Source organism: Nuphar pumila, chromosome 6 (assembly GCF_984573655.1).
Source record: "Nuphar pumila chromosome 6, dmNupPumi1.hap1.1, whole genome shotgun sequence".
Taxonomy (NCBI): Eukaryota; Viridiplantae; Streptophyta; class Magnoliopsida; order Nymphaeales; family Nymphaeaceae; genus Nuphar; species Nuphar pumila.
Genome location: NC_143254.1, coordinates 131,514,241 through 131,533,915, shown reverse-complemented (window position 1 = coordinate 131,533,915; position 19,675 = coordinate 131,514,241). Strand labels below are relative to the sequence as shown.

At 38.0% G+C, this 19,675-nt stretch overlaps 1 protein-coding gene across 3 annotated transcripts in view; it reads right to left on the bottom strand.

Annotated features, from left to right (window-relative positions):
- Positions 1–9,661: 9,661 nt before the first annotated feature.
- The window catches only part of LOC149836269 (polyadenylate-binding protein-interacting protein 12-like), a 44,643-nt gene continuing 34,629 nt past the window's right edge, over positions 9,662–19,675 (bottom strand). For all 3 annotated transcript variants that reach the window (XR_016432408.1, XM_090009099.1, XM_090009100.1), the window contains exons 9-10: positions 10,140–10,201; positions 9,662–10,053 (exon numbers count right to left, since the gene is read on the bottom strand). Coding sequence is in view for 2 of the 3 variants with exons in the window: in XM_090009099.1 (XP_089865225.1) it covers positions 9,996–10,053; positions 10,140–10,201 (120 nt within the window). In the remaining variant the exon portion in view is untranslated. The remainder of the gene's footprint in view (positions 10,054–10,139; positions 10,202–19,675) is intronic.

The window sequence follows — 19,675 nt, the reverse complement described above, 5'->3', positions numbered from 1 at the left end:
CTAAATTCCAAGTGCCAGTCTGGAGAATGAAATCTCTATTGAAAAATTGAGAAATAAAACAAATTTCATCAACCATTTGAAAGTTTTTGGGTGTAAGTGATTTGTGCATATACAAGACAAATTCCTCAATAAGCTTGAGAAAAGAATCGTGAAGTGTGTGTTTATTGGATATTCTTCAACAAAAAAGGGGTTTAAATATTTTGATCACATCGTAAAAAGGCTTTATATGTCAAGGGACATGAAATTTTTTGAGAAGGAACCCTATTTCCAGTATCCTACTGTGGGGGAGAACCAACCGGATATGTCCAGCTCTTTTTTACCAATACTCGGTCTGTTTATTGCATTTAGACCTATCTCGCTTGGTCGTAATGATCCAATTGGTCCTCCAGACCAAGATTCTGAGTCCTCACCCATGTTGGATGAAAACACAATACCTATGAATTCTGTGACCGGTACTAACTCAAATCAGAACGTACCTGAGACTCATATCAATCAAGAGATTGGTAATTTGAGAAGGTCATCCCATCCCACCAGGCCTCCTGTCAAACTGAGAGATTATTACTCCTATTTTACTACCATGATTCCTAAAACCCATTCAATAAAACATTAATTTGAACTCTCAAAATTGTCTGTCTTATCAAATTTACCTTGCCAAAACCTATGACCATCATGAACCTTCAAGTCATAAAGAAGCTCGTAAAGATCCTAAGTGGAAATCGGCTATGGATGAAAAACTAAAAGTATTACTCAAAAACAATACTTGGATGTTAGTTGAATTGCCTAAAGGTATGAAAACTGTGGGATGTCGATGGATATATAGAATTAAATTCAATAATGATGGCTCTGTAGAAAGGTACAAGGCCAAACTAGTAGCAAAGAGATACACTCAAAAAGAGGATATTGACTTCACATAAACTTTTGCGCCCATTGCAAAAGTGAGTTCAATCCGCATTCTTTTGTCTGTTGCTACTAATAAGCAGTGGGGCATCTTCCAACTCGATGTAAAAAATGTTTTTCTACATGAAGAGTTGGAAGAAGAAGTGTATATGGATCCTCCTTTCGGGTATAAATATGATCATGAAAAAGTGTGCAAACTTCAGAAATTTATTTATGGTCTAAAGCAATCTTCTCGAGCCTGGTTTATCAAGCTCAGTGAGGTTCTTATCAAAATTGGTTTTAAGCAAAGTACAACTGACTATACCATGTTTGTGCACAATTCTTCACAAGGCACTGTTATCTTACTTATATATGTTGATGATATAATTATGATAGAAGATAATAAGGCTATGATACTCAAAACCAAAGAAATTCTTTATGCCAAATTTGAAATTAAAGACCTTAGAAAATTAAGGTGCTTTCTTGACATAGAAGTTGCTCATTCCAACAAAGGCCTTTTTCTATGTCAAAGAAAGTATACATTAGATCTTCTCAAAGATACTGGCTTGATTGGTGCTAAAGTTGCAGAAATACCTTTGGAAACTAACTGTAAACTAAAGAAAAATTAAGAAGATATTGTTGCCAACATCGAAAGTTTTCAAAGGCTTGTGGGAAAGCTAATATATTTAACTATCACACGTCTTGATATTACATATGTTGTAAGTGTGATCAATCTGTTTATGCATCAACCCCATTTCAGTCATGTTGAAGCTACCCATAGAATTCTTTGTTATCTTAAAGAGACCCCTGGCAAAGGAGTTCTTATGAAGAGAAATAACAGTCTCGACATAATTGGTTTTACTGATGCAAATTGGGCAGGAGACCCGAATGATAGAAGGTCAAAAACAGGCTTCTGTTCTTTTGTTGGTGGAAATCTTGTCACCTGAAAGAGCAAAAAATAGTCTGTTGTTGTCAAATCCAATGCTGAGGTTGAGTATTGAGCCATGGCAGTATGTATGTACATGTGAGCTCATTTGGATCAAGGCTCTCATCCTTGATATGGGTATCAAAAACCCTCAACCAATGGAACTCAAGTGTGACAACATGGCTGCAATATACATTGGAGCAAATTTAGTTTTTCATGAGAAAACCAAACATATATAAGTTGATTGTCATTTCGTTAGAGAAAAGAATCAAGCTAAAGAAGTATTCACGTCATATGTCAGTAGTTATGAGACATTTTTACTAAATCTCTAAGCCATGAAAATCATCTCAAACTAAGTTTCAAGTTGGGCTTGATGGATATCTGTGCACCAACTTTAGGGGGAGATTGTTGCACTCCTCTAGCAAATCGCTACTCGATTTGCGGTGTCCAACAAATTGCTACGTGATTTGCGGCTTCCTTTAACAAATCACTATGCGATTTACGGTGTCCTTCAGTAAATTACTACGCGGTTTTGAGGTGTTTGTCAACAAATGTTGTTATGGTGTGGATTTAGTTTCTAAAAAATATGGAGCCAAAATAGGCAATTGCATCATACAAGATTATTGTGTCATTGGTTGTTTCTTGTTTTCTCTAGATAAAGATTGTCTATCTCGAGCAATTGCTATTGTTGTTGTTGTTGTTGTTGTTGTTGCTAGTTTTCTATATATCGTGTAACCAACATTGGGTAATAAGAATAAGAGAGACAGAGTGACTGATTTTTTCTCGTGAATGTAGGTTGGACAACTGAACCACGTAAACCTGTGCTCTTTATGTGTATGGTTACATTTTCTAACAGAGTTTAAATTTTCATGAAATAATGGTATTCACCATTTTTAAAAGATGCGGCCATTTTTATTTTTTCGTGAAACGGTTTGATTATTCCTAGATACACAAAAAAAAAGGAAGAAAATAATAGTTTAAAAACATATAATGCACACCTACACTATATATGTGTTTGTGTGTGTGTGAAAGAGATACCAAATTCAGTCAGAAAAGGAAAATGAAAATAAAAAAAGTTAGGTGTACAAAAGGCCTTGTTCTTTTCCTCCATTTCTTCTAAGTTTCTACATTTTGCTTCTTTATATGCATTGGAGTATGATGTCGAATATTCCAGCTATAAGCTAGTTCAGAAGCCTTGGAGTTCTTAGAGAGAAGAATCATATCTGTAAACAACCAAAAAATGAAAAAAAAATGTTTGTACCTCATGTTGCCATGACCAAACATTTTCCTTTTTAGTAATATATACCAATTCCCAGAGCCCGGCCTTTCTAAACTTGTAAGTAATAGGTTTGAACCTAATACCATGAATCATCTTATTCGTTTTTCTGCAAAGTTTTCTGAATCATCTGATTAATTTTTCTGCAAGTTTTCTGAATTATCTGATTCATTTTCTAATACATCTGATAGTGCCCCTCTCCTCTCTTTTTTCCACTCATCTGATTCATTTTCTGATACATGTGGTGCCCTCTGATTCAAAAGGGGCTTATGCTCAGTTCCTGCTTGTAATGAGGCAGCTAAAACTCAGCTCGAGCTCATGATGTAGACAGCTTAAAAAAACAACAAAAACAATGGGGTATTTATACTTCATAGTGACAATAGAAAATACTAACCCTGTAAATAAAATAGTTGTAAGCATGATTAGACAAATTATGTATGGTGTTTATTTCATTGCTTTACAAAACTTTGAATATAAGTTTATGTAAACAACTTAGGGTGCTCAGTTGTTCTCCTTGTCCTCTGAAAAAAAGTTATTTTCAAATGAGCCAGCTAAAGCTCAGCTCCTGCTTGTAATGAGGCAGCTCAAGCTCATGATGTAGGAAGTTCATGCTCGCTCGAGTTCAAACTCGTAATGAGCCAGACAAGCTAAGCTAGCAAAGGACAGTGTGGCTTGTTTTGGCTCATTTACCAGTCCTATTTGTGGTTGGAAAGTGGTGACACACACGGTTATGCTTGCAAGACACACACATATGCACGCCCACAAAGGCTCCACTCATCTTGTGGGGGCAATTGTGAATGCCACCAAGTTGACGGGACGTTACAAGTTTGAAACCCACTGGTGGCTTTCCCTGCCGCAAGGTCAAAGCTGGGTGTATGCTGACGCTTTGAATGTTTTTACATGGCTTGTAAGACACTGGTATAAGGGAATGAATAGCTTAGTGATAATATGGAAGTAGAGAGGGAAATGCAAGCTGAACATGCTTTAGAGGGACATACTAAAGAAACAAAGGTACACTTGTTTGGCTACCTCCCCCCAATTTGGAAAGCCAAGGAGCCACATTTATGTGTTTTTACATGCCTTATTTCAAAGCTCTAATAATTATAGGTTTGGATCCTAAAAAAAATGAAAGGAAAGTGGGTTACGATTAAAGATTTAGAGGGAGGCAGTGAGAGGTGACATGAACAATCGTAAGCTGATTGTATATGTAGCTCTAGACAGGAAGAAATGAAACTGGTAAAGTTGACTCCATATACTTAGGATATGAGGATGATGACTGAAGTTGGGTGTACTCCCTTTGTAGGCAAGAGGAACCTGTAATTTATACAAATGAACTCGATGATCAAGGTTATTTTTACTCGGCAATCACCCACACACACATTGGTGTGCTTAATAATGTCAAAACAATGGGACAAACAGGCATAAATGTCAAAACAACCAAAATAAGGAAAATGACTGTAATGTATGGCAAAAGTGATGCATTTTTCTGAAAAAACTTATAATTTTTAAAAATCGTTACAACTTTTCGGCTATAAAAGGACCTTTAAATCCTTCACACAAGCAGATTTTCTCCAGATACATAAACTTTCCTCTAAAATATCCAAATATATAAATTTTCTCCTTTATTTGTGAATTTCATCTCAAATATGTGAATTTTCTCTCAAAATATGAGAATATGCAAATTTCCTCTCAAATATGCATTTTTTCTCTCAAAATATGTGAATGATGTACCATATTTTATGATTTGTCTTCCAAATATGCGCTTTTGAAGCGGCGCTAAAGACTTTAGTGGCACTTTTGAGGTATCACTAAAGGTCCATCGTGCTTTTGAAGCATCACTAAAGGATTTAGCGATGCTTTTGAAGTGCCGCTAAAGGCCCATAGTGCTTTTGAAGTGTTGATTTTTTCAAGAAACTCCTCTTACTAAAAAATGCATTTGGGGCATAAGCATGAGGACGTTCACAAATGTGTAAAGACATTTACGTGCGAAGGTCAGGATATTTGCGAATGTGAAATCATGCAAGAGGACATTTGCAAATGTGTGGAAGGAAATTCACATATTTCAGAGAAAATTTGCAAATACTGAAGAAAATTTGCATATTTGGATATTTGAAAGAAAAGTTTGCATATAAGAGAAAATTCATGTGTGAAAAGTCTTTTTACAGCCAAAAAGTTATGGTTTTGGACAGCAACAGATTTTTGAAAATTATAGTATTTTTGATAAATAGAGAGAGGAACAAAGATTTGCATATGGTCTTTATTGATTTGGAGAAGGCATACGATAGAGTACCAAGGGACGTTCTCTGGTGGACAATGATAAAGAAAGGTGTTTCTCTCAAGTACATTAGTATAATTAAGGATATGTATGAAGGGGTAATAACCAATGTCCGCCCTTGTGGAGGGGTGACAACCAATTTTCCTATAACGGTTGGGTTACATCAAGGATCTGCTTTAAGCCATTTCCTATTTGCTATAGTGATGGATGAGCTTATGAGATCAATTCAAGAAAATGTGTCGTGGTGTATGTTGTTTGCTGATGATATTGTTTTGATTGATGAGTCTAGAGCTGGGATTAATGCTAAGTTAGAATTATGGAAACAGACATTGGAAGCAAGAGGTTTTAAGTTGAGTAAGAGTAGGACAAAATATATGGAATGTCGGTTTAGTAAGCAATGAAGTAGTGATGGGAGTGTAGTGAAGCTTGGTGAGCAAGAAATACTGGTGGGTGATTGTTTCAAATATTTGAGATCTATCATTCAAAAGTATGAAGAAATTGATGGAGATGTAAATCATAGGATAAAGGTTGGGTGGATGAAATGAAAAAGTGCAACTGGTAGAATATCATTGCGGTTGACAGAAAAGTTTTATAGGACGACTATTAGGCCCACTTTACTATATGGTACGGAATGTTGGGCTGCCAAGAGACGTCATATTCAAAAAATGAGTGTAGCTGAGATGCGTATGCTTAGATGGATGTGTGAAAATACAATAAAAGGTAAAATTCAGAATGAGGAGGTACGTAAGAAGGTAGGTGTTGCACCCATTGAAAATAAGATGAGAGAGAATCGTTTACGGTGGTTTGGACATATTCAGCGAAGGCCTAATGATGCTCCAGTTAGAAGGATGGAGAAATGGGAAAATATATTAGTTAAAAGAGGTCGGGGTAGGCCTAGGAAGACTTGGATGGAGATGATAGGAAATGATATGAATGCTTTGAACCTCACCGAGGACATGGCATTGAGGTTCAAAGCATTGGATAAAAATGATTGGAGGAGAAGGATTCATTTGGAAGACCCAGAATGATTTTCTTTGTTGGTTCATATCGCCGACCACAATTGTTTTGGGATGAAGGCGTAGTTGTTGTTGTTATATAGTATTTTTGATAAATGTATCATTTTTGCCGTACAGTATGGTCATTGTTTTCTGTTTGGTGTTTCTTTTGGATTTTGTAATATGATTTGCATAAACTCTGATCTCATATCCAAGATCCTCAAAACGCCCAAAACACAAAGATCTAAAGCTCGATCACCCAAATAGAAAGGCTCGTGCCATGAGCGATGCTACTCCAAGTTGCGGTGGACGTATGTCACAGTGGTGCGCCCTGAGTGACATAAGCGGACAAGCTCTGACACTTGGACACGGACACCTACACGTATGGATAATATTTTTATTGTTATTATATTTTTTATGTTTTAAAATATTGTTTTAATGAAAAATTATTTTTGTAAACATTAAAATATCAAAATAAATAGTTTTAAAATTATTAAAAAATAAAAATTCAATGCCCTCGTGTCCTATTTTCCAAAAAAGAAAATTCGAACTTGCGAGTCGGACCTGCTCAGGTGTCGTCGTGTCCATCTGTCTTTGTGACAGCGGTGGACAGTTAAAGTTTTGCTTTTAAATGTGACATTGAGATGCCATGTCCATGACTTTCAAGCATTTTTAGAATTATAACTCGATGAAATTCCTCCTTCTGTTCAGCAAACATCAACCACTACAAGTATGTGATGATTAGACATCATTAGAGATGCTATTCCGATAGCTCTCTCTCTCTCTCTCTCTCTCACACACACACACACACACACATTACATTGAACATTTTTGGCCTATTGAGTTGGCTTGAAATGCAAACCTTGCCATGTTTAATCTAAGAGCCTAAAAAGTATAGGGGTTGAATGAGATAGATGAATGGTTAGGTCGCACTGTCATAACCAAGGGATCTCAGGTTCTAATCCCCAAGGGAGATTCCCCAACTTGACTGCAAAAACGAGAGCCTAAAAGTTTCACATAGGTACAGCTATCACTCCATGCAAGACGTGAATTAATATGTATATCCCACTTTGCATTGGAAGTTTAAAGAGGTAATAAGAATTATCATGGAATCTCTATTCCCCTTGACAGTGTCAAACAAACATAAGAATTCTAATAATGTGCGGTCGGTGATGGATCTTACCAACCGGAGACCAGACAATGTGCAGTTGGTGATGGGGTTCCCTTGGATTATCCAATAGAAAATAAAGGAATTCTGACACCAAAGACCAGGCACAAATATGATCCTATCTAATAGCGGAATGCTATTGGATCAAATGGCAAAGACATTTACCAACGGGGGATCTTGTCTGGTAGGAGCAGCCAGTGCACGTCACCTTGTGTTGGGACGTTGCAGGTTCAAAACCCAATGGTATAGTTGTATAACTGGTAGGGGTCTGCCTAACCCCAGCTTGTTTTTCAAAAGAAAAAAAATGACATTCACACTGAGCTCTTCTATTTTTCTTTTTCTACCTTAGTTAAATATTTGGAGAACCAGCAATGGGAGCTCTGCTTGTTTGATAGGAGCAGCTAGTGCACGTCACCTTGTGTTGGGATGTTGCAGGTTCAAAACCCATTGGTATAGTTGTATAACTGGTAGGGGTTTGCCTAACCCCAGCTTGCCTTTCATATATATATATATATATATATATATATATATATATATATATATATATATATTTGGAGAACCCATCAGTCATGAGAAACATGAAGCCAATAACACAATTTAATTATGAAGAGAATGGAAAGTGAAGCCAGTCTAATAGCAAACAAAATCAACTTTGTTTACCAAGCAACAACGGTCATTTGTTTAGAGAGAGGATCACGTCATAGGTGCCTTGGATGTCATTCTTAAAAAATGAACGATACCCATCAAAACAATGAACAAGCTCATTGTGTTCTGTTCATTTTAAATCCTTCCGATGCCGTTCATCCGAAATACGAACATCAGAAAAAAGAGGGGCCCATCCAAGTGATAGGCATCCCATTCCTACAGGTTTTGGATGTCATTCATCTGAAAATCAACGGCATCCAGAGGTGCTCCTACGGAATAATCTGACCGGCCTGATCCCATCTCATTTGTTTAGACGTTCAAGTTGATTTGAAGCAGAAGGCTTCTTTTCTTTCACCGAGGTTTCACATCTGACTCGGATCCACAAGTCTAAACGGACCCCGACTTGACACTAACGAGGCCCACCAAGTGCATCTGATAGGATTGTCCTGACACTGATGGGGTGAAACGTACCACAATTTGGTCTATGAACTTGCACAACCCAATATCAAATTTAATTTACATTAACTTTAGGTAAAAAACCATTGTTATCAGGTTAAAAATTGGATGTGAGAAGCAATCACAAAGCTTTAATAGAGAATCCAGTATTCTAGAATGATTTAATGGGTAATGCATGAAGTATTCATGATTCATGAAGCATAATAAGTAGGAAGTAGAATTAAAAAAATGATAAAATAACACCTTTGATTTCATTTAATCACATTTTCTACGGGGATAATATTTGCTGCATTCGTGGCTAAGAACCCCTAGTTGGAACTCGTATGGAGAGGTTGTTTTGACAAAAGCTGATGCGTTTAGTATGGTTACAGTAGCAAGAATAGACCCTATGATCGTATTTGTTCGACATGAAAATATGAATTTTTGAGGGTTGAAAATTCAGTATATTGTAGGTCATTGATTTTTCAGGCTCAGGCTCAGGCTCATTCTGTTCACAACCTCACATTTTCTAATCGACTAGACATGATTGCAGCCTTAGCATAAGCAGCCAGCATTCTGCACATATTGACACAAGCTAGCATCACACACACCATCATCCAGTGGACAGACAATCTTGAAAGTAATATGACTAAGAGCTCCTAGGGAAATATTCTTCATTGAGACAAACCATCCTTCCAAGGAATCTGTGATGCAGATCTTAACACCAGGAAGAGCACATGGGTCCACAATCCTAGGACAGAAATATCCTCAAGGATCCTCCAGAAACAGCTGCTCTCTTGGAAGACCAAATATAGTGGGTGTGGAATATCATATCCAAAAAATATAGTGGGTGTGGAATATCATATCCAAACATGAGCAAGAAAATAACAGCATTTTCTTCAGGAACAAGGAGATCAACATGGTGCAATCAAAGCACAGAGTACCTGCTTATACATTCACCTTCCCTACTACTTCTACATGACTTCTAGCAGTAACCTTTGTAAAACCACCGAAAACAGCAACTAGATGAGTTCGATAACGTTTTTAATCTTATATGAAAGTGTGCTTTAGTAACAGGGATCGAATTAAAACTCTCAAGAAGCATTTATATAGTCCTTTCACTAAATGATATAAATTAGTCATTGAAATATAAAGCCCAGGCAAACCTTGGGACATCTGCAACAGTACACCTTAAAGTTTACTGAGAGAGAAAACTCCAAAGCCTCGAAGTTCCAACCAAACTCTACAAGCTAGCAAGACAAGTTCATCCCCATGACATCTCTTGCTACTGAAGTAAATCCATCATGCAGAGAGAACTGACATAAAACAGCTAGACCTGATGGAATACTCGGATTACACAAGTAATATAACATCTTGTGCCACCTAAGAACTACCTGCTTTCAATGCATGGGAGGGAGAGGAGCACGGGGCCTCACTGGTGTCTTAGATGGGCTCACTCTGCACAGAATTCCGGATAGCAATCAAAGAAAATTAGAAAGGATTTATCTATTTGAATAGAAGCATAAAATGATGCGCATTAATACCTTATAGGTAAGGAGCCCAAAATGACACCGCTACAGTTCAATGCATTAATAGCGCTTTCAGCCTGCAAGAGGAAATCCCACAAGCCATTAGTCTTTAGGAGCTTCGGAAAAACAAATTATGTACAACCGCAGCCAGGAAGTAGAGGCTCTATGCCATTGATAATCAAATAGATATTCTCTCCAGATACAATACAGAAGATTTTGTAAGAGTTATCAGGTCTTTTTCAAAAGATATATATGTCAGATTTTTCCTGAATCATTGACATAAACATTGTGGAAGAAATTCAACAAGCTCTCATGAATCTAGTTCATCATAATGGAATTGCATTACTTGCACATTGTTAAACACTGATGATTCATGAAGATCATTTAATAGCTTTATTTCAAAGGACTGGCCAGGGCACTTTCTGGCAGACTGCAGAACAAATCATAATCAAATGTTTCAAAAAGATTATTATGGCTTTATTTACAGCCCACTACTTTCCAGATGTCAGGAAGATGTAAAACTATAATGTTGACAATTATGGGTACACAATGAGACAAGTAACTCAAAGCTCAGCTCCGGCTTGGCTCAAGCTCTTTTCTTTAATAAACAAGCCAAGCTTGAGCCCTTGTTTGAGGATCGCTTAGTTAAGTGAGCCGAGCTTGAGCTTGAACTTAGGCTTGTTAAAGCTCTATAAAGCTCATTTGGGCTGTCTTGTTTTTTTTCTAATAATGTGTGCATTCATATGGTTAACTCATATACTATATCTGTTGCAAAAAAAGACAAAAAAGTTACCTTAATGGGTGAGATGTTGTCTTCATTAAAGAGGTGGCAGGCTCGAATCCCACCCCCTCTTTTAAAACAAAAGCTTTCAAAAAAAAACAATCTTTTTCATAAAAGTACTCCAGCTCGAGCCCAACTGAGCCTAGCTTCAGCTCGCTTGAGGTTTACCCAAGCCAAGCTTGAACAAGGTCATTCAAGCTCATGCAAAAACATGGCTCACAATGTCACATAGGTGCAGATGCGGCAATGCAGCACTTTAAAAAAAATTGGGTGCGGGAAGGGTATATATATATATATTAACCGAACCCAAGAGTCGAACACAGCAGGCCTGGGTTCGGCCCTTGCGCCAACGAGGGGAGAAGAAGGAAGAAGAAGAAAGAGAGGAGGCGGCGGAGGGAGGAGAAGGAAGAAGAATGACAGGAGGAGGTGGAAAAGGAAGAAGAAAGAGAGGAGGAACAGAGAGAGAGAGAGAGAATTACCATCGCCACCGTCATAAGTGGAAGAGGAGAGGAGTCGTGCCCTAAACACCCCCCCACCCACCACAAAAATTTCTTTAAAAAAAAAAAAGTGGACCAAAATGGACTAATTCAAAGTAGACTGAGTCCATTTTGGACAAAAATACTGCACCTGGAGCATCGCGTCGTGGGTGTGGTGGCCTCTTTGGCGAGTCCCTGTGACATAGGGCTCACATAAAAAAACTCAAGCTTGAACAGCCCAGGCTTGACTCGATTGGCGCTTGTGCAGCCCTAACAACAATGATGTTGGGATGATCAAAAATGTCACAAAGGGTGGATGTAAATTTGGTTTTTGGAAAATCATGCCCTGCATAATGGGATCAAATTATACCAGCATGCACCTGCAGGGAACATGTAGCCTTTCATGTTATGTTACCTTGAAAACAACACTTAGGGATATGGATATGGTCATCTGGAAGTTAGCATGAAATATGACAACGAAAGTTTCTAAGCACATGTACCCATACGAGGGAATCAAATTCAATCAGTACATAGACATAAGCTATGTAACAGGGATTCGGCTAGCAGGGTGCCGCACCCGCGTCGATGCGGGTGCGGCCAACCCGACCCTGGGTGCGTTGACCACACCCAGGGTCATTTTGGTCCATTTTTTTTGGATTTTAAAAAAAAATGCCCTATGAAATGGGCTGCAGAATTTTAAAAAAAAATCTTGGGGGGGGGGGGGAGCTGCCCCCTATAACCCCCCGCCAGGGGTGGGCCCCCCTGGACCCCCCGCCCGCTGACTGCGCAGCGGGACCCGCGCCGGGGGGAGCCCCCGGACCCCCCTTCCTGCAAGGGCAAAAATAATGAATCAGGCTCCACAACTCATCACTTTCATCTTTGGGGACAACCATATAAGATAAAAAAAAATGGTAAAAAGCAGGTTGGGCACACATTCAGATATACATCTAAAAAAAATAAATGCCTCTGCAAACATAAAACAAAAGGCTTCTCATGAAGAGGGATCAGTCTAGGAAGTTAACAAGTGTGTTGACTTCCATAGCCATCTGCAGGTGTTAACACATGACCATAAAATACACCCTTGAAGTTTAAAAATGACTTGGCGGTTCCATGCATTAATGGACACCAGTAGCTATTTTTGCAATTTTGTGTTAAAATAAGTTACACACTTGTTAGATGTGCATTCAAAATGCACAATTATTAAATATGTTTTCCTAATAAAAATTACTAAAATGTCCATAATTGTGACAATTAATACACCTAATCACCATATCAATTTTTAAATTTGTTAGGGGCATAAAATTGCAGTGAACGTGCTAACATGCATAAATGTCATGGACCTTAACAGCTACCATACATTTATACATATACACTATACATGATATATATATATATATATTTACATTTTTGCCCCTGCCGCACCGCCGCACCCGGGTTTTTTGGAAGTGTTGAATCCCCGCACCCGCACCCATGTGACATAGGACATAAGTTGACAAGTGTGTCTCAACTCAGGTAATGTGGACATGGGAATTACAATGAATTGCAATAAAAGAAGTGTGCCAGGGTATGTGCCCATACGAGATCAACTTCAAACAGCACAAAAATGTAAAGGTGAAAAATCAACCCAAACTTGGGAATAAAGGAAACAGTTGCAGGAGAAGCTCATGCATCCAAGATATGACCAAACCCTCAGTCTCAACCATCAACTCCTAAAATGAGTGGTCCACTAGCAAATTAGTTTATGATAAACCTGTAATGAAATAAGCGGAAGAAACCAAGAATGCTAAAGCATTCACTATGTCCCACACGAACAAGTGCAACAAGCACAAGAGAGAAAATCCACTAAGGGATATACAAAGGGCCTTATAAAAAGGCTACACACATGAAAAATAATATCACTATTATTGAAGAGGAGCTCTCAAGAGCAAATACACATACATGGGGGGTTCCCCCTATTTATAAGAAGAGGAGACCAAAGGGGCTCCCAATAGAGTCGTTGGGAGCCCCCAACGGTCACATATGGGAGCCCCCAACGGTCACATATGTGACCGTTGGGGGCCCCAACGACTCCATTGTGGGGCCCCTTTTCGGTATCCAAAAAATACAAAAATAAAAATAAAAAGAAAAATAAAAAATAGTGAAATACGAGAAACAAAATAAGTACCCCTATGGGGTACTTTTTGAAATGACCATAATACCCCTATCGGGTATTATGGTATTATTACATATGTTTTAACACCCCCCCTCAAACTTTACGGGGGAATGACCGAAAGTTTGCCAAGGAGGAACAAGAAGCGAGGAGCAGGCAAGGCTTTGGTGAAGAAATCGGCAAGTTGATATTCTGAAGTGACATATGGCAGTGTTACTGTCCCACGAAGATATTCATCACGTACATAATGACAGTCCATTTCAATATGTTTCGTCCTCTCATGGAAAGTGTGGTTGCTGGCAATGTAGATAGCACTTTTGTTGTCGCAACAAAGCTTTGAAGCCCCGGTAATTTCGACTCCCATATCTTGAAGAAGACTTCGAAGACACACCAGCTCCATTGTAGTGGTTGCCATAGCCCTGTATTCTGCTTCAGTAGAAGACAATGAGACTTTCTGCTGTTTCTTGCACCTCCAAGCAATTAGCGAATCTCCTAGGAACACACAAAAGCCAGTAGTTGAGATTTGATCATTTGGGTTTCCTCCCCAGTCAGCATCAGTATAAGCTAGTAAATCTAAGGAAGAGATTGAGGATAGGAATAGCCCTTTAGTCAAAGTATTTTTAATATATCGAATGATCCGGAGCACAGCACTCATATGCACAGATGTAGGAGCATGCTGAAATTGGCTTGCAGAGTGCACAGCATGAGCAATATCGGACCTGGTGATAGTCAGATAGGTGAGGGAGCCTATGAGTTGCCTGTAGGGCGTAGGATCGTCCAGCAGAACTCCATCCTCCAGTCGTAGTTTAGCATTGATAACCTCGGGAGTCTCCACCTTTTTATCATCTGAAATCCCAGATTTGGAACATATGTCTGCAGCAAGCTTCATCTGTGACAGTATATACCCTCGAGGAGAGTATGCAACTTCTATACCAAGAAAGTACCTGAGAAAACCCAGATCAGACATATCAAAATTATGTTTTAACATATTTTTAACTTTAAGAATACCGCTTTCATCATTGCCAGTGATGATCATATCATCAACATAAAGCAGAAGGATGATGATACTATTACCTGCATTTTTAACAAAAAGAGCAGTGTCAGTATAACATGAGTGAAATCCCAATTGTAACATGATAGCACTAAATCTATCATACCAAGCCTTAGGGGCTTGTTTAAGACCATATAAGGCTTTTAATAACCGAAGGGTTTGACCTTGGTTAACACTGATTCCCGGCGGAGGGTCCATATATACTTCTTCATTCAACTGACCATTAAGAAAGGCATTTTTAACATCTAATTGGAATATAGGCCATTTCTTAGATGATGCTACCGCAATTAAAGTTCTAACGCTTGTCATGCGAGCCACGGGAGCAAAAGTCTCCTCATAATCGATGCCATATTCTTGTGAGTATCCCTTAGCAACTAATCTAGCTTTATAGCGCTCTAGGGAACCATCACTTTTTGTTTTGACTTTGTAGACCCATCGACATCCTATAGCTTTCTTATTTGGAGGAAGGTGAACTATTTCCCAAGTTTTAGCTTTATTTAAAGCATCTAGTTCAACTTTCATTGCTTCAACCCAATGAGGTATACTTTTTGCTTGATTATAATGGGAGGGTTCATAGTAAGAATGCAAGGCTATTAGACAAGCTCTATATTTAGGTGAAAGAGTTTCATATGAGACAAACCTATTAGGTGGAATTGATTCTCTAGAAGAACGCCTAAGAGAGGTTTCTTCTAGGGGTTCATTAAGCCGCAAGAATTTTTCTAAAGCACTAATAGGTTGGGCTTCCTCACGCTGAGTGTATACTTGGAGATTGTCACCATTAGTTGGTGATACATCATCCTCATGAGAATCATGAGTATTTTCTAAAATTTCCGGATGACTCAAAGAGTCATCATTTGAATCTTCTAAAAGATCTTTGATAAACATATAATCAATTTCATTTGATTTTTCCAATATGTCAAATCCATTTTCATCTTCTAAAAAGGTTACATCTTTGGAGACAAATAACTTATTGTTTTTATGATCAAAGCATCTATAGCCTTTTTTATTTTCACCATATCCTAAAAATACACATTCTATTGCTTTAGGTGACAATTTATCTCTTTTATGTAAAAGAACAAAGCATTTACACCCAAAAATCCGAAGACGATTGTAATCGGGTGTCATATTAAAAAGTTTTTCATAAGGAGAGATATTATTCAATTTTGAAGATGGCATCCTATTGATTAAATAGGTGGAGGTTAACACGACTTCGGCCCAAAAATTTTTAGGAATATTTTTAGAAATGAGTAAGGATCTAGTGGTTTCCAAAATATGCCTATGTTTTCTTTCCGCTAGACCGTTTTGTTGAGGAGTTCTTGGGCAAGATTTTTTATGACAAATGCCATGTTTTAGATATGCTTGAAAATCATTTGATAAGTACTCTCCACCCGAATCGGATCTAAGAATGGATATTTGACTTTGAAATTGATTTTGAATTTTTGCATGGAATTATTTAAAGAAGTTAAAAACTTCCGATTTAAAGTTAAGAAAATAAATCCATACATATCTAGTATAATCATCAATAAAAGTAACATAATATGAATAATCACCTTTAGATAGAACCGGAAATGGCCCCCAAACATCGGAATGCACCAATTCAAAAGGTCTTGTTGTCACAAAGGATCTAATAGGAAAAGAAGTAGACTTCATTTTGCCAAAAATGCAATCTTTGCAATTGATATCTTTTTCTTTACAAAACTTGTGTCCAAAAGGAAAAAGATACATTTTAGAGTAACTTGGATGTCCAAGCCTTTTATGCCAAGTTTCAATATTTTTGTCTTGGACATAAGTACAAAATGAGGTATTTGGAAGCATTAAATTATCCATAAAATAAAGGTCTCCCTTCCTATGGCCTTGCCCAATCCGCTTCCCGGACCGGAGATCCTGCACAAAGCACCCTTGGGATGAGAAAGATATTTCACATCCATGGTCGGCTATTTGAGAAACGGAAAAGAGGTTAAGATTTAATTTTGGAACTATTCTAACTTTTGGAACAAGGAAATTTTGAACATTTTTAGAATCAAGAGTTCCAACACCATTTATTTTGAGAAAAGTTCCATCGGCCGTAGAGACACAAGACATTTTTGAATTGGTGTGCACATTGGTTAATGCATTTTCATGAGGGGTCATGTGAAAAGAAGCTCCGGAATCTAAAATCCAAGAGTACGTACCGGGAGGTGATGATGAGGCAATGGCGGCACCGGAGGTGGAAGAAGTGACCTTTAAAATTTGTTGAAGAGCCAAGGAGATTTGTCCAAGAGTGTCTTTGAGATCCCCGTTCTTGCCGTCATCTTCTTTGGTGGTGGATTCTTCAACGGAAGCCACCTTTGGCTTGAATGCCCCATTTAGCTTTGGGCAAACGGGTTTAATATGTCCCGGCTCATAACAATGGTGACATATAATCATTTTTCTTCCACCACTCCCTTGCTTACCAAAATGAGGTGGTTTGTATGTTTTAACATGATTGCCGGGTTTAGATACGGCAAGAACTTCCTCTATGTTTTTACCCATGCTATGCCTAGTCTCTTCTTGAGTAATCTCGGCAATAGCTTCTTCTAAGGGAGGAAACGTGGATCTATGGAGAAGTGAGGATCTCACTTGTTCAAATTCGGGACGAAGCCCAAATAAAAATTGAAACAATCTATCTTGTTCCATTTGTTTTTGTCTTAGAACCACATCCTCCATAGATACCCATTTAGGCTCTAAAAGAGCCAATTCATCCCACAAAGGATTTAGAGCACTATAGTAATCTTGTATGCTCATGTCACCTTGTTTTGTGGTTCTTACTTTTTCTTGCAAGAAATAAGCTCTTGCAAGATCCTTTTGGGTAAACATACCCTTCATAAAAAACCAAGCTTCATTTGCCCGGCGGAATTTTGCAATATTTGCACATACCTTAAGTTCGACATTATTCATAAACCATGCTAGGATTTTTGCATGGTTGCTCTCCCAATCTTCCATTTGATGATTATAATCTTCAATGGCCTTGAGACGAGCATCGCCTTCAAGTGTTTTCTCTTGATCTCCTTCCATCTTTGTGAGCTTAAGTTGGGGTTCCGGAACGGTTCCCATTACATAACCCCAAAGCTTCTTGCCTTTGAGATTATTCTCCATTGCGGATGCCCACATCATGTAATTTTTTCCATTGAGTTTGAATGATAGATCGATCTTGACTTCCATTGCTACACAAGGAAGATGTGAGAAAGAAAGGAAGTAGGGAGAGACAAGATTTTACCTTTAGAAGATCTTATGGCTCTGATACCATGTAATGAAATAAGCGGAAGAAACCAAGAATGCTAAAGCATTCACTATGTCCCACACGGACAAGTGCAACAAGCACAAGAGAGAAAATCCACTAAGGGATATACAAAGGGCCTTATAAAAAGGCTACACACATGAAAAATAATATCACTATTATTGAAGAGGAGCTCTCAAGAGCAAATACACATACATGGGGGGTTCCCCCTATTTATAAGAAGAGGAGACCAAAGGGGCTCCCAATAGAGTCGTTGGGAGCCCCCAACGGTCACATATGTGACCGTTGGGGGCCCCAACGACTCCATTGTGGGGCCCCTTTTCGGTATCCAAAAAATACAAAAATAAAAATAAAAAGAAAAATAAAAAATAGTGAAATACGAGAAACAAAATAAGTACCCCTATGGGGTACTTTGTGAAATGACCATAATACCCCTATCGGGTATTATGGTATTATTACATATGTTTTAACAAAACCATCTAGACATGCTAATCCCAAGGACTGTTCTATTAGATAAAATAAGCAACCCAAACCACATGAAGATGATGATGATGTGGAAGGTAACCAACAGGAAGTATTGGGGGGGAACTAACCACATTTGTATTCATAGGTTCATGATTTAACAGAAGCTTCAGGTCAAAGCATGGGCTGATATTCATGAACAGACATTAGATTTCATTCAAAGATATGTTACAAAGATATCTTCTTTCAGATATTATCAGCCACCAAACATGAGATTCACTAAAAGAGCAATTAAAATGTTCCAAAACTAGGCTACAGTACTATTGTTCAAATGATTGAAAGAAAAAATTGAGAAACAATCCTCTGCGAACTCCACTCAAGAGACTACTAAGGGTAGCTTGACATGAAAAACTTAAATGCATAGACAGCAAAGTAGCTGTGTTGGTCAAACAGAATAAAAAAATAAAAAAAAAAACAGAAAGTACAAGCCAACTTGGTATTGATAAGCCTGCTGAAACAGGTCACAATCTGAAACAAGACAGGATCCAAATTTTCAGGTTATATAAGCATCAACAAGTTTGAAGCAACTGCCAATACTAAGGCCATGATAAACAAGAATTGTAGGTATCACGATAATGAAAAAGATGATTCTGCACAATCTAGCTTAGCACCACTCTACTGAAACTACTTAATCACTTATCTTAGAATAAGTAACAATATTGGATAATTCTGCAGATATAATATGGTATTTGTTAAGACTTGTGGACTGGATGGACTGTCCACAAGTGATGTTATGTTTTTAAGTTGTAAAATTCCTTTGACTTATTTACCTTTTTTCTTGTAACATTGTTGTAACCCTTAATGAGGAGCATATATGTCCAATGAAAAGTAAGAAGTTATAAAAATCAAGAGGGCACAACTTTCAAGGTGTGCAGCCTCTATTCTTTTGAAGAAAGGCTCCCCTCTTCTCTCTCAAATCTTCGTTCTCTCTTGGATGTTTGAGTTAGGGTTCAATACATATTGATGCCCAAATTTTCACATTGTATCAGAGCAGGTTAAGGGATTGATTCAGCTACGAGTGTCCCTCAAGATCTTCCTCTCCAATCTAAAGGTATTTCTTGGTTTTTAAATCGGATCTGCACCCTTTTCTTTCTTCCATCTACTATTTCTTATCTTCTACATTATCTATCTATTTCTTGAAAACCCAATATCTCTCTTGATTTCTGAAAATACTTTTTAATCTGCAGTAAAATCCAGATTTACTGCAGAAACCTCTGGTTTTCATCTATTCTTTTGCCCTTTTGGATTCTCATAGAACACGTCCCAAATTAGGAAGAGCTCCCTAATTCGACCAAAACTACTTTTGGGTTATTGTG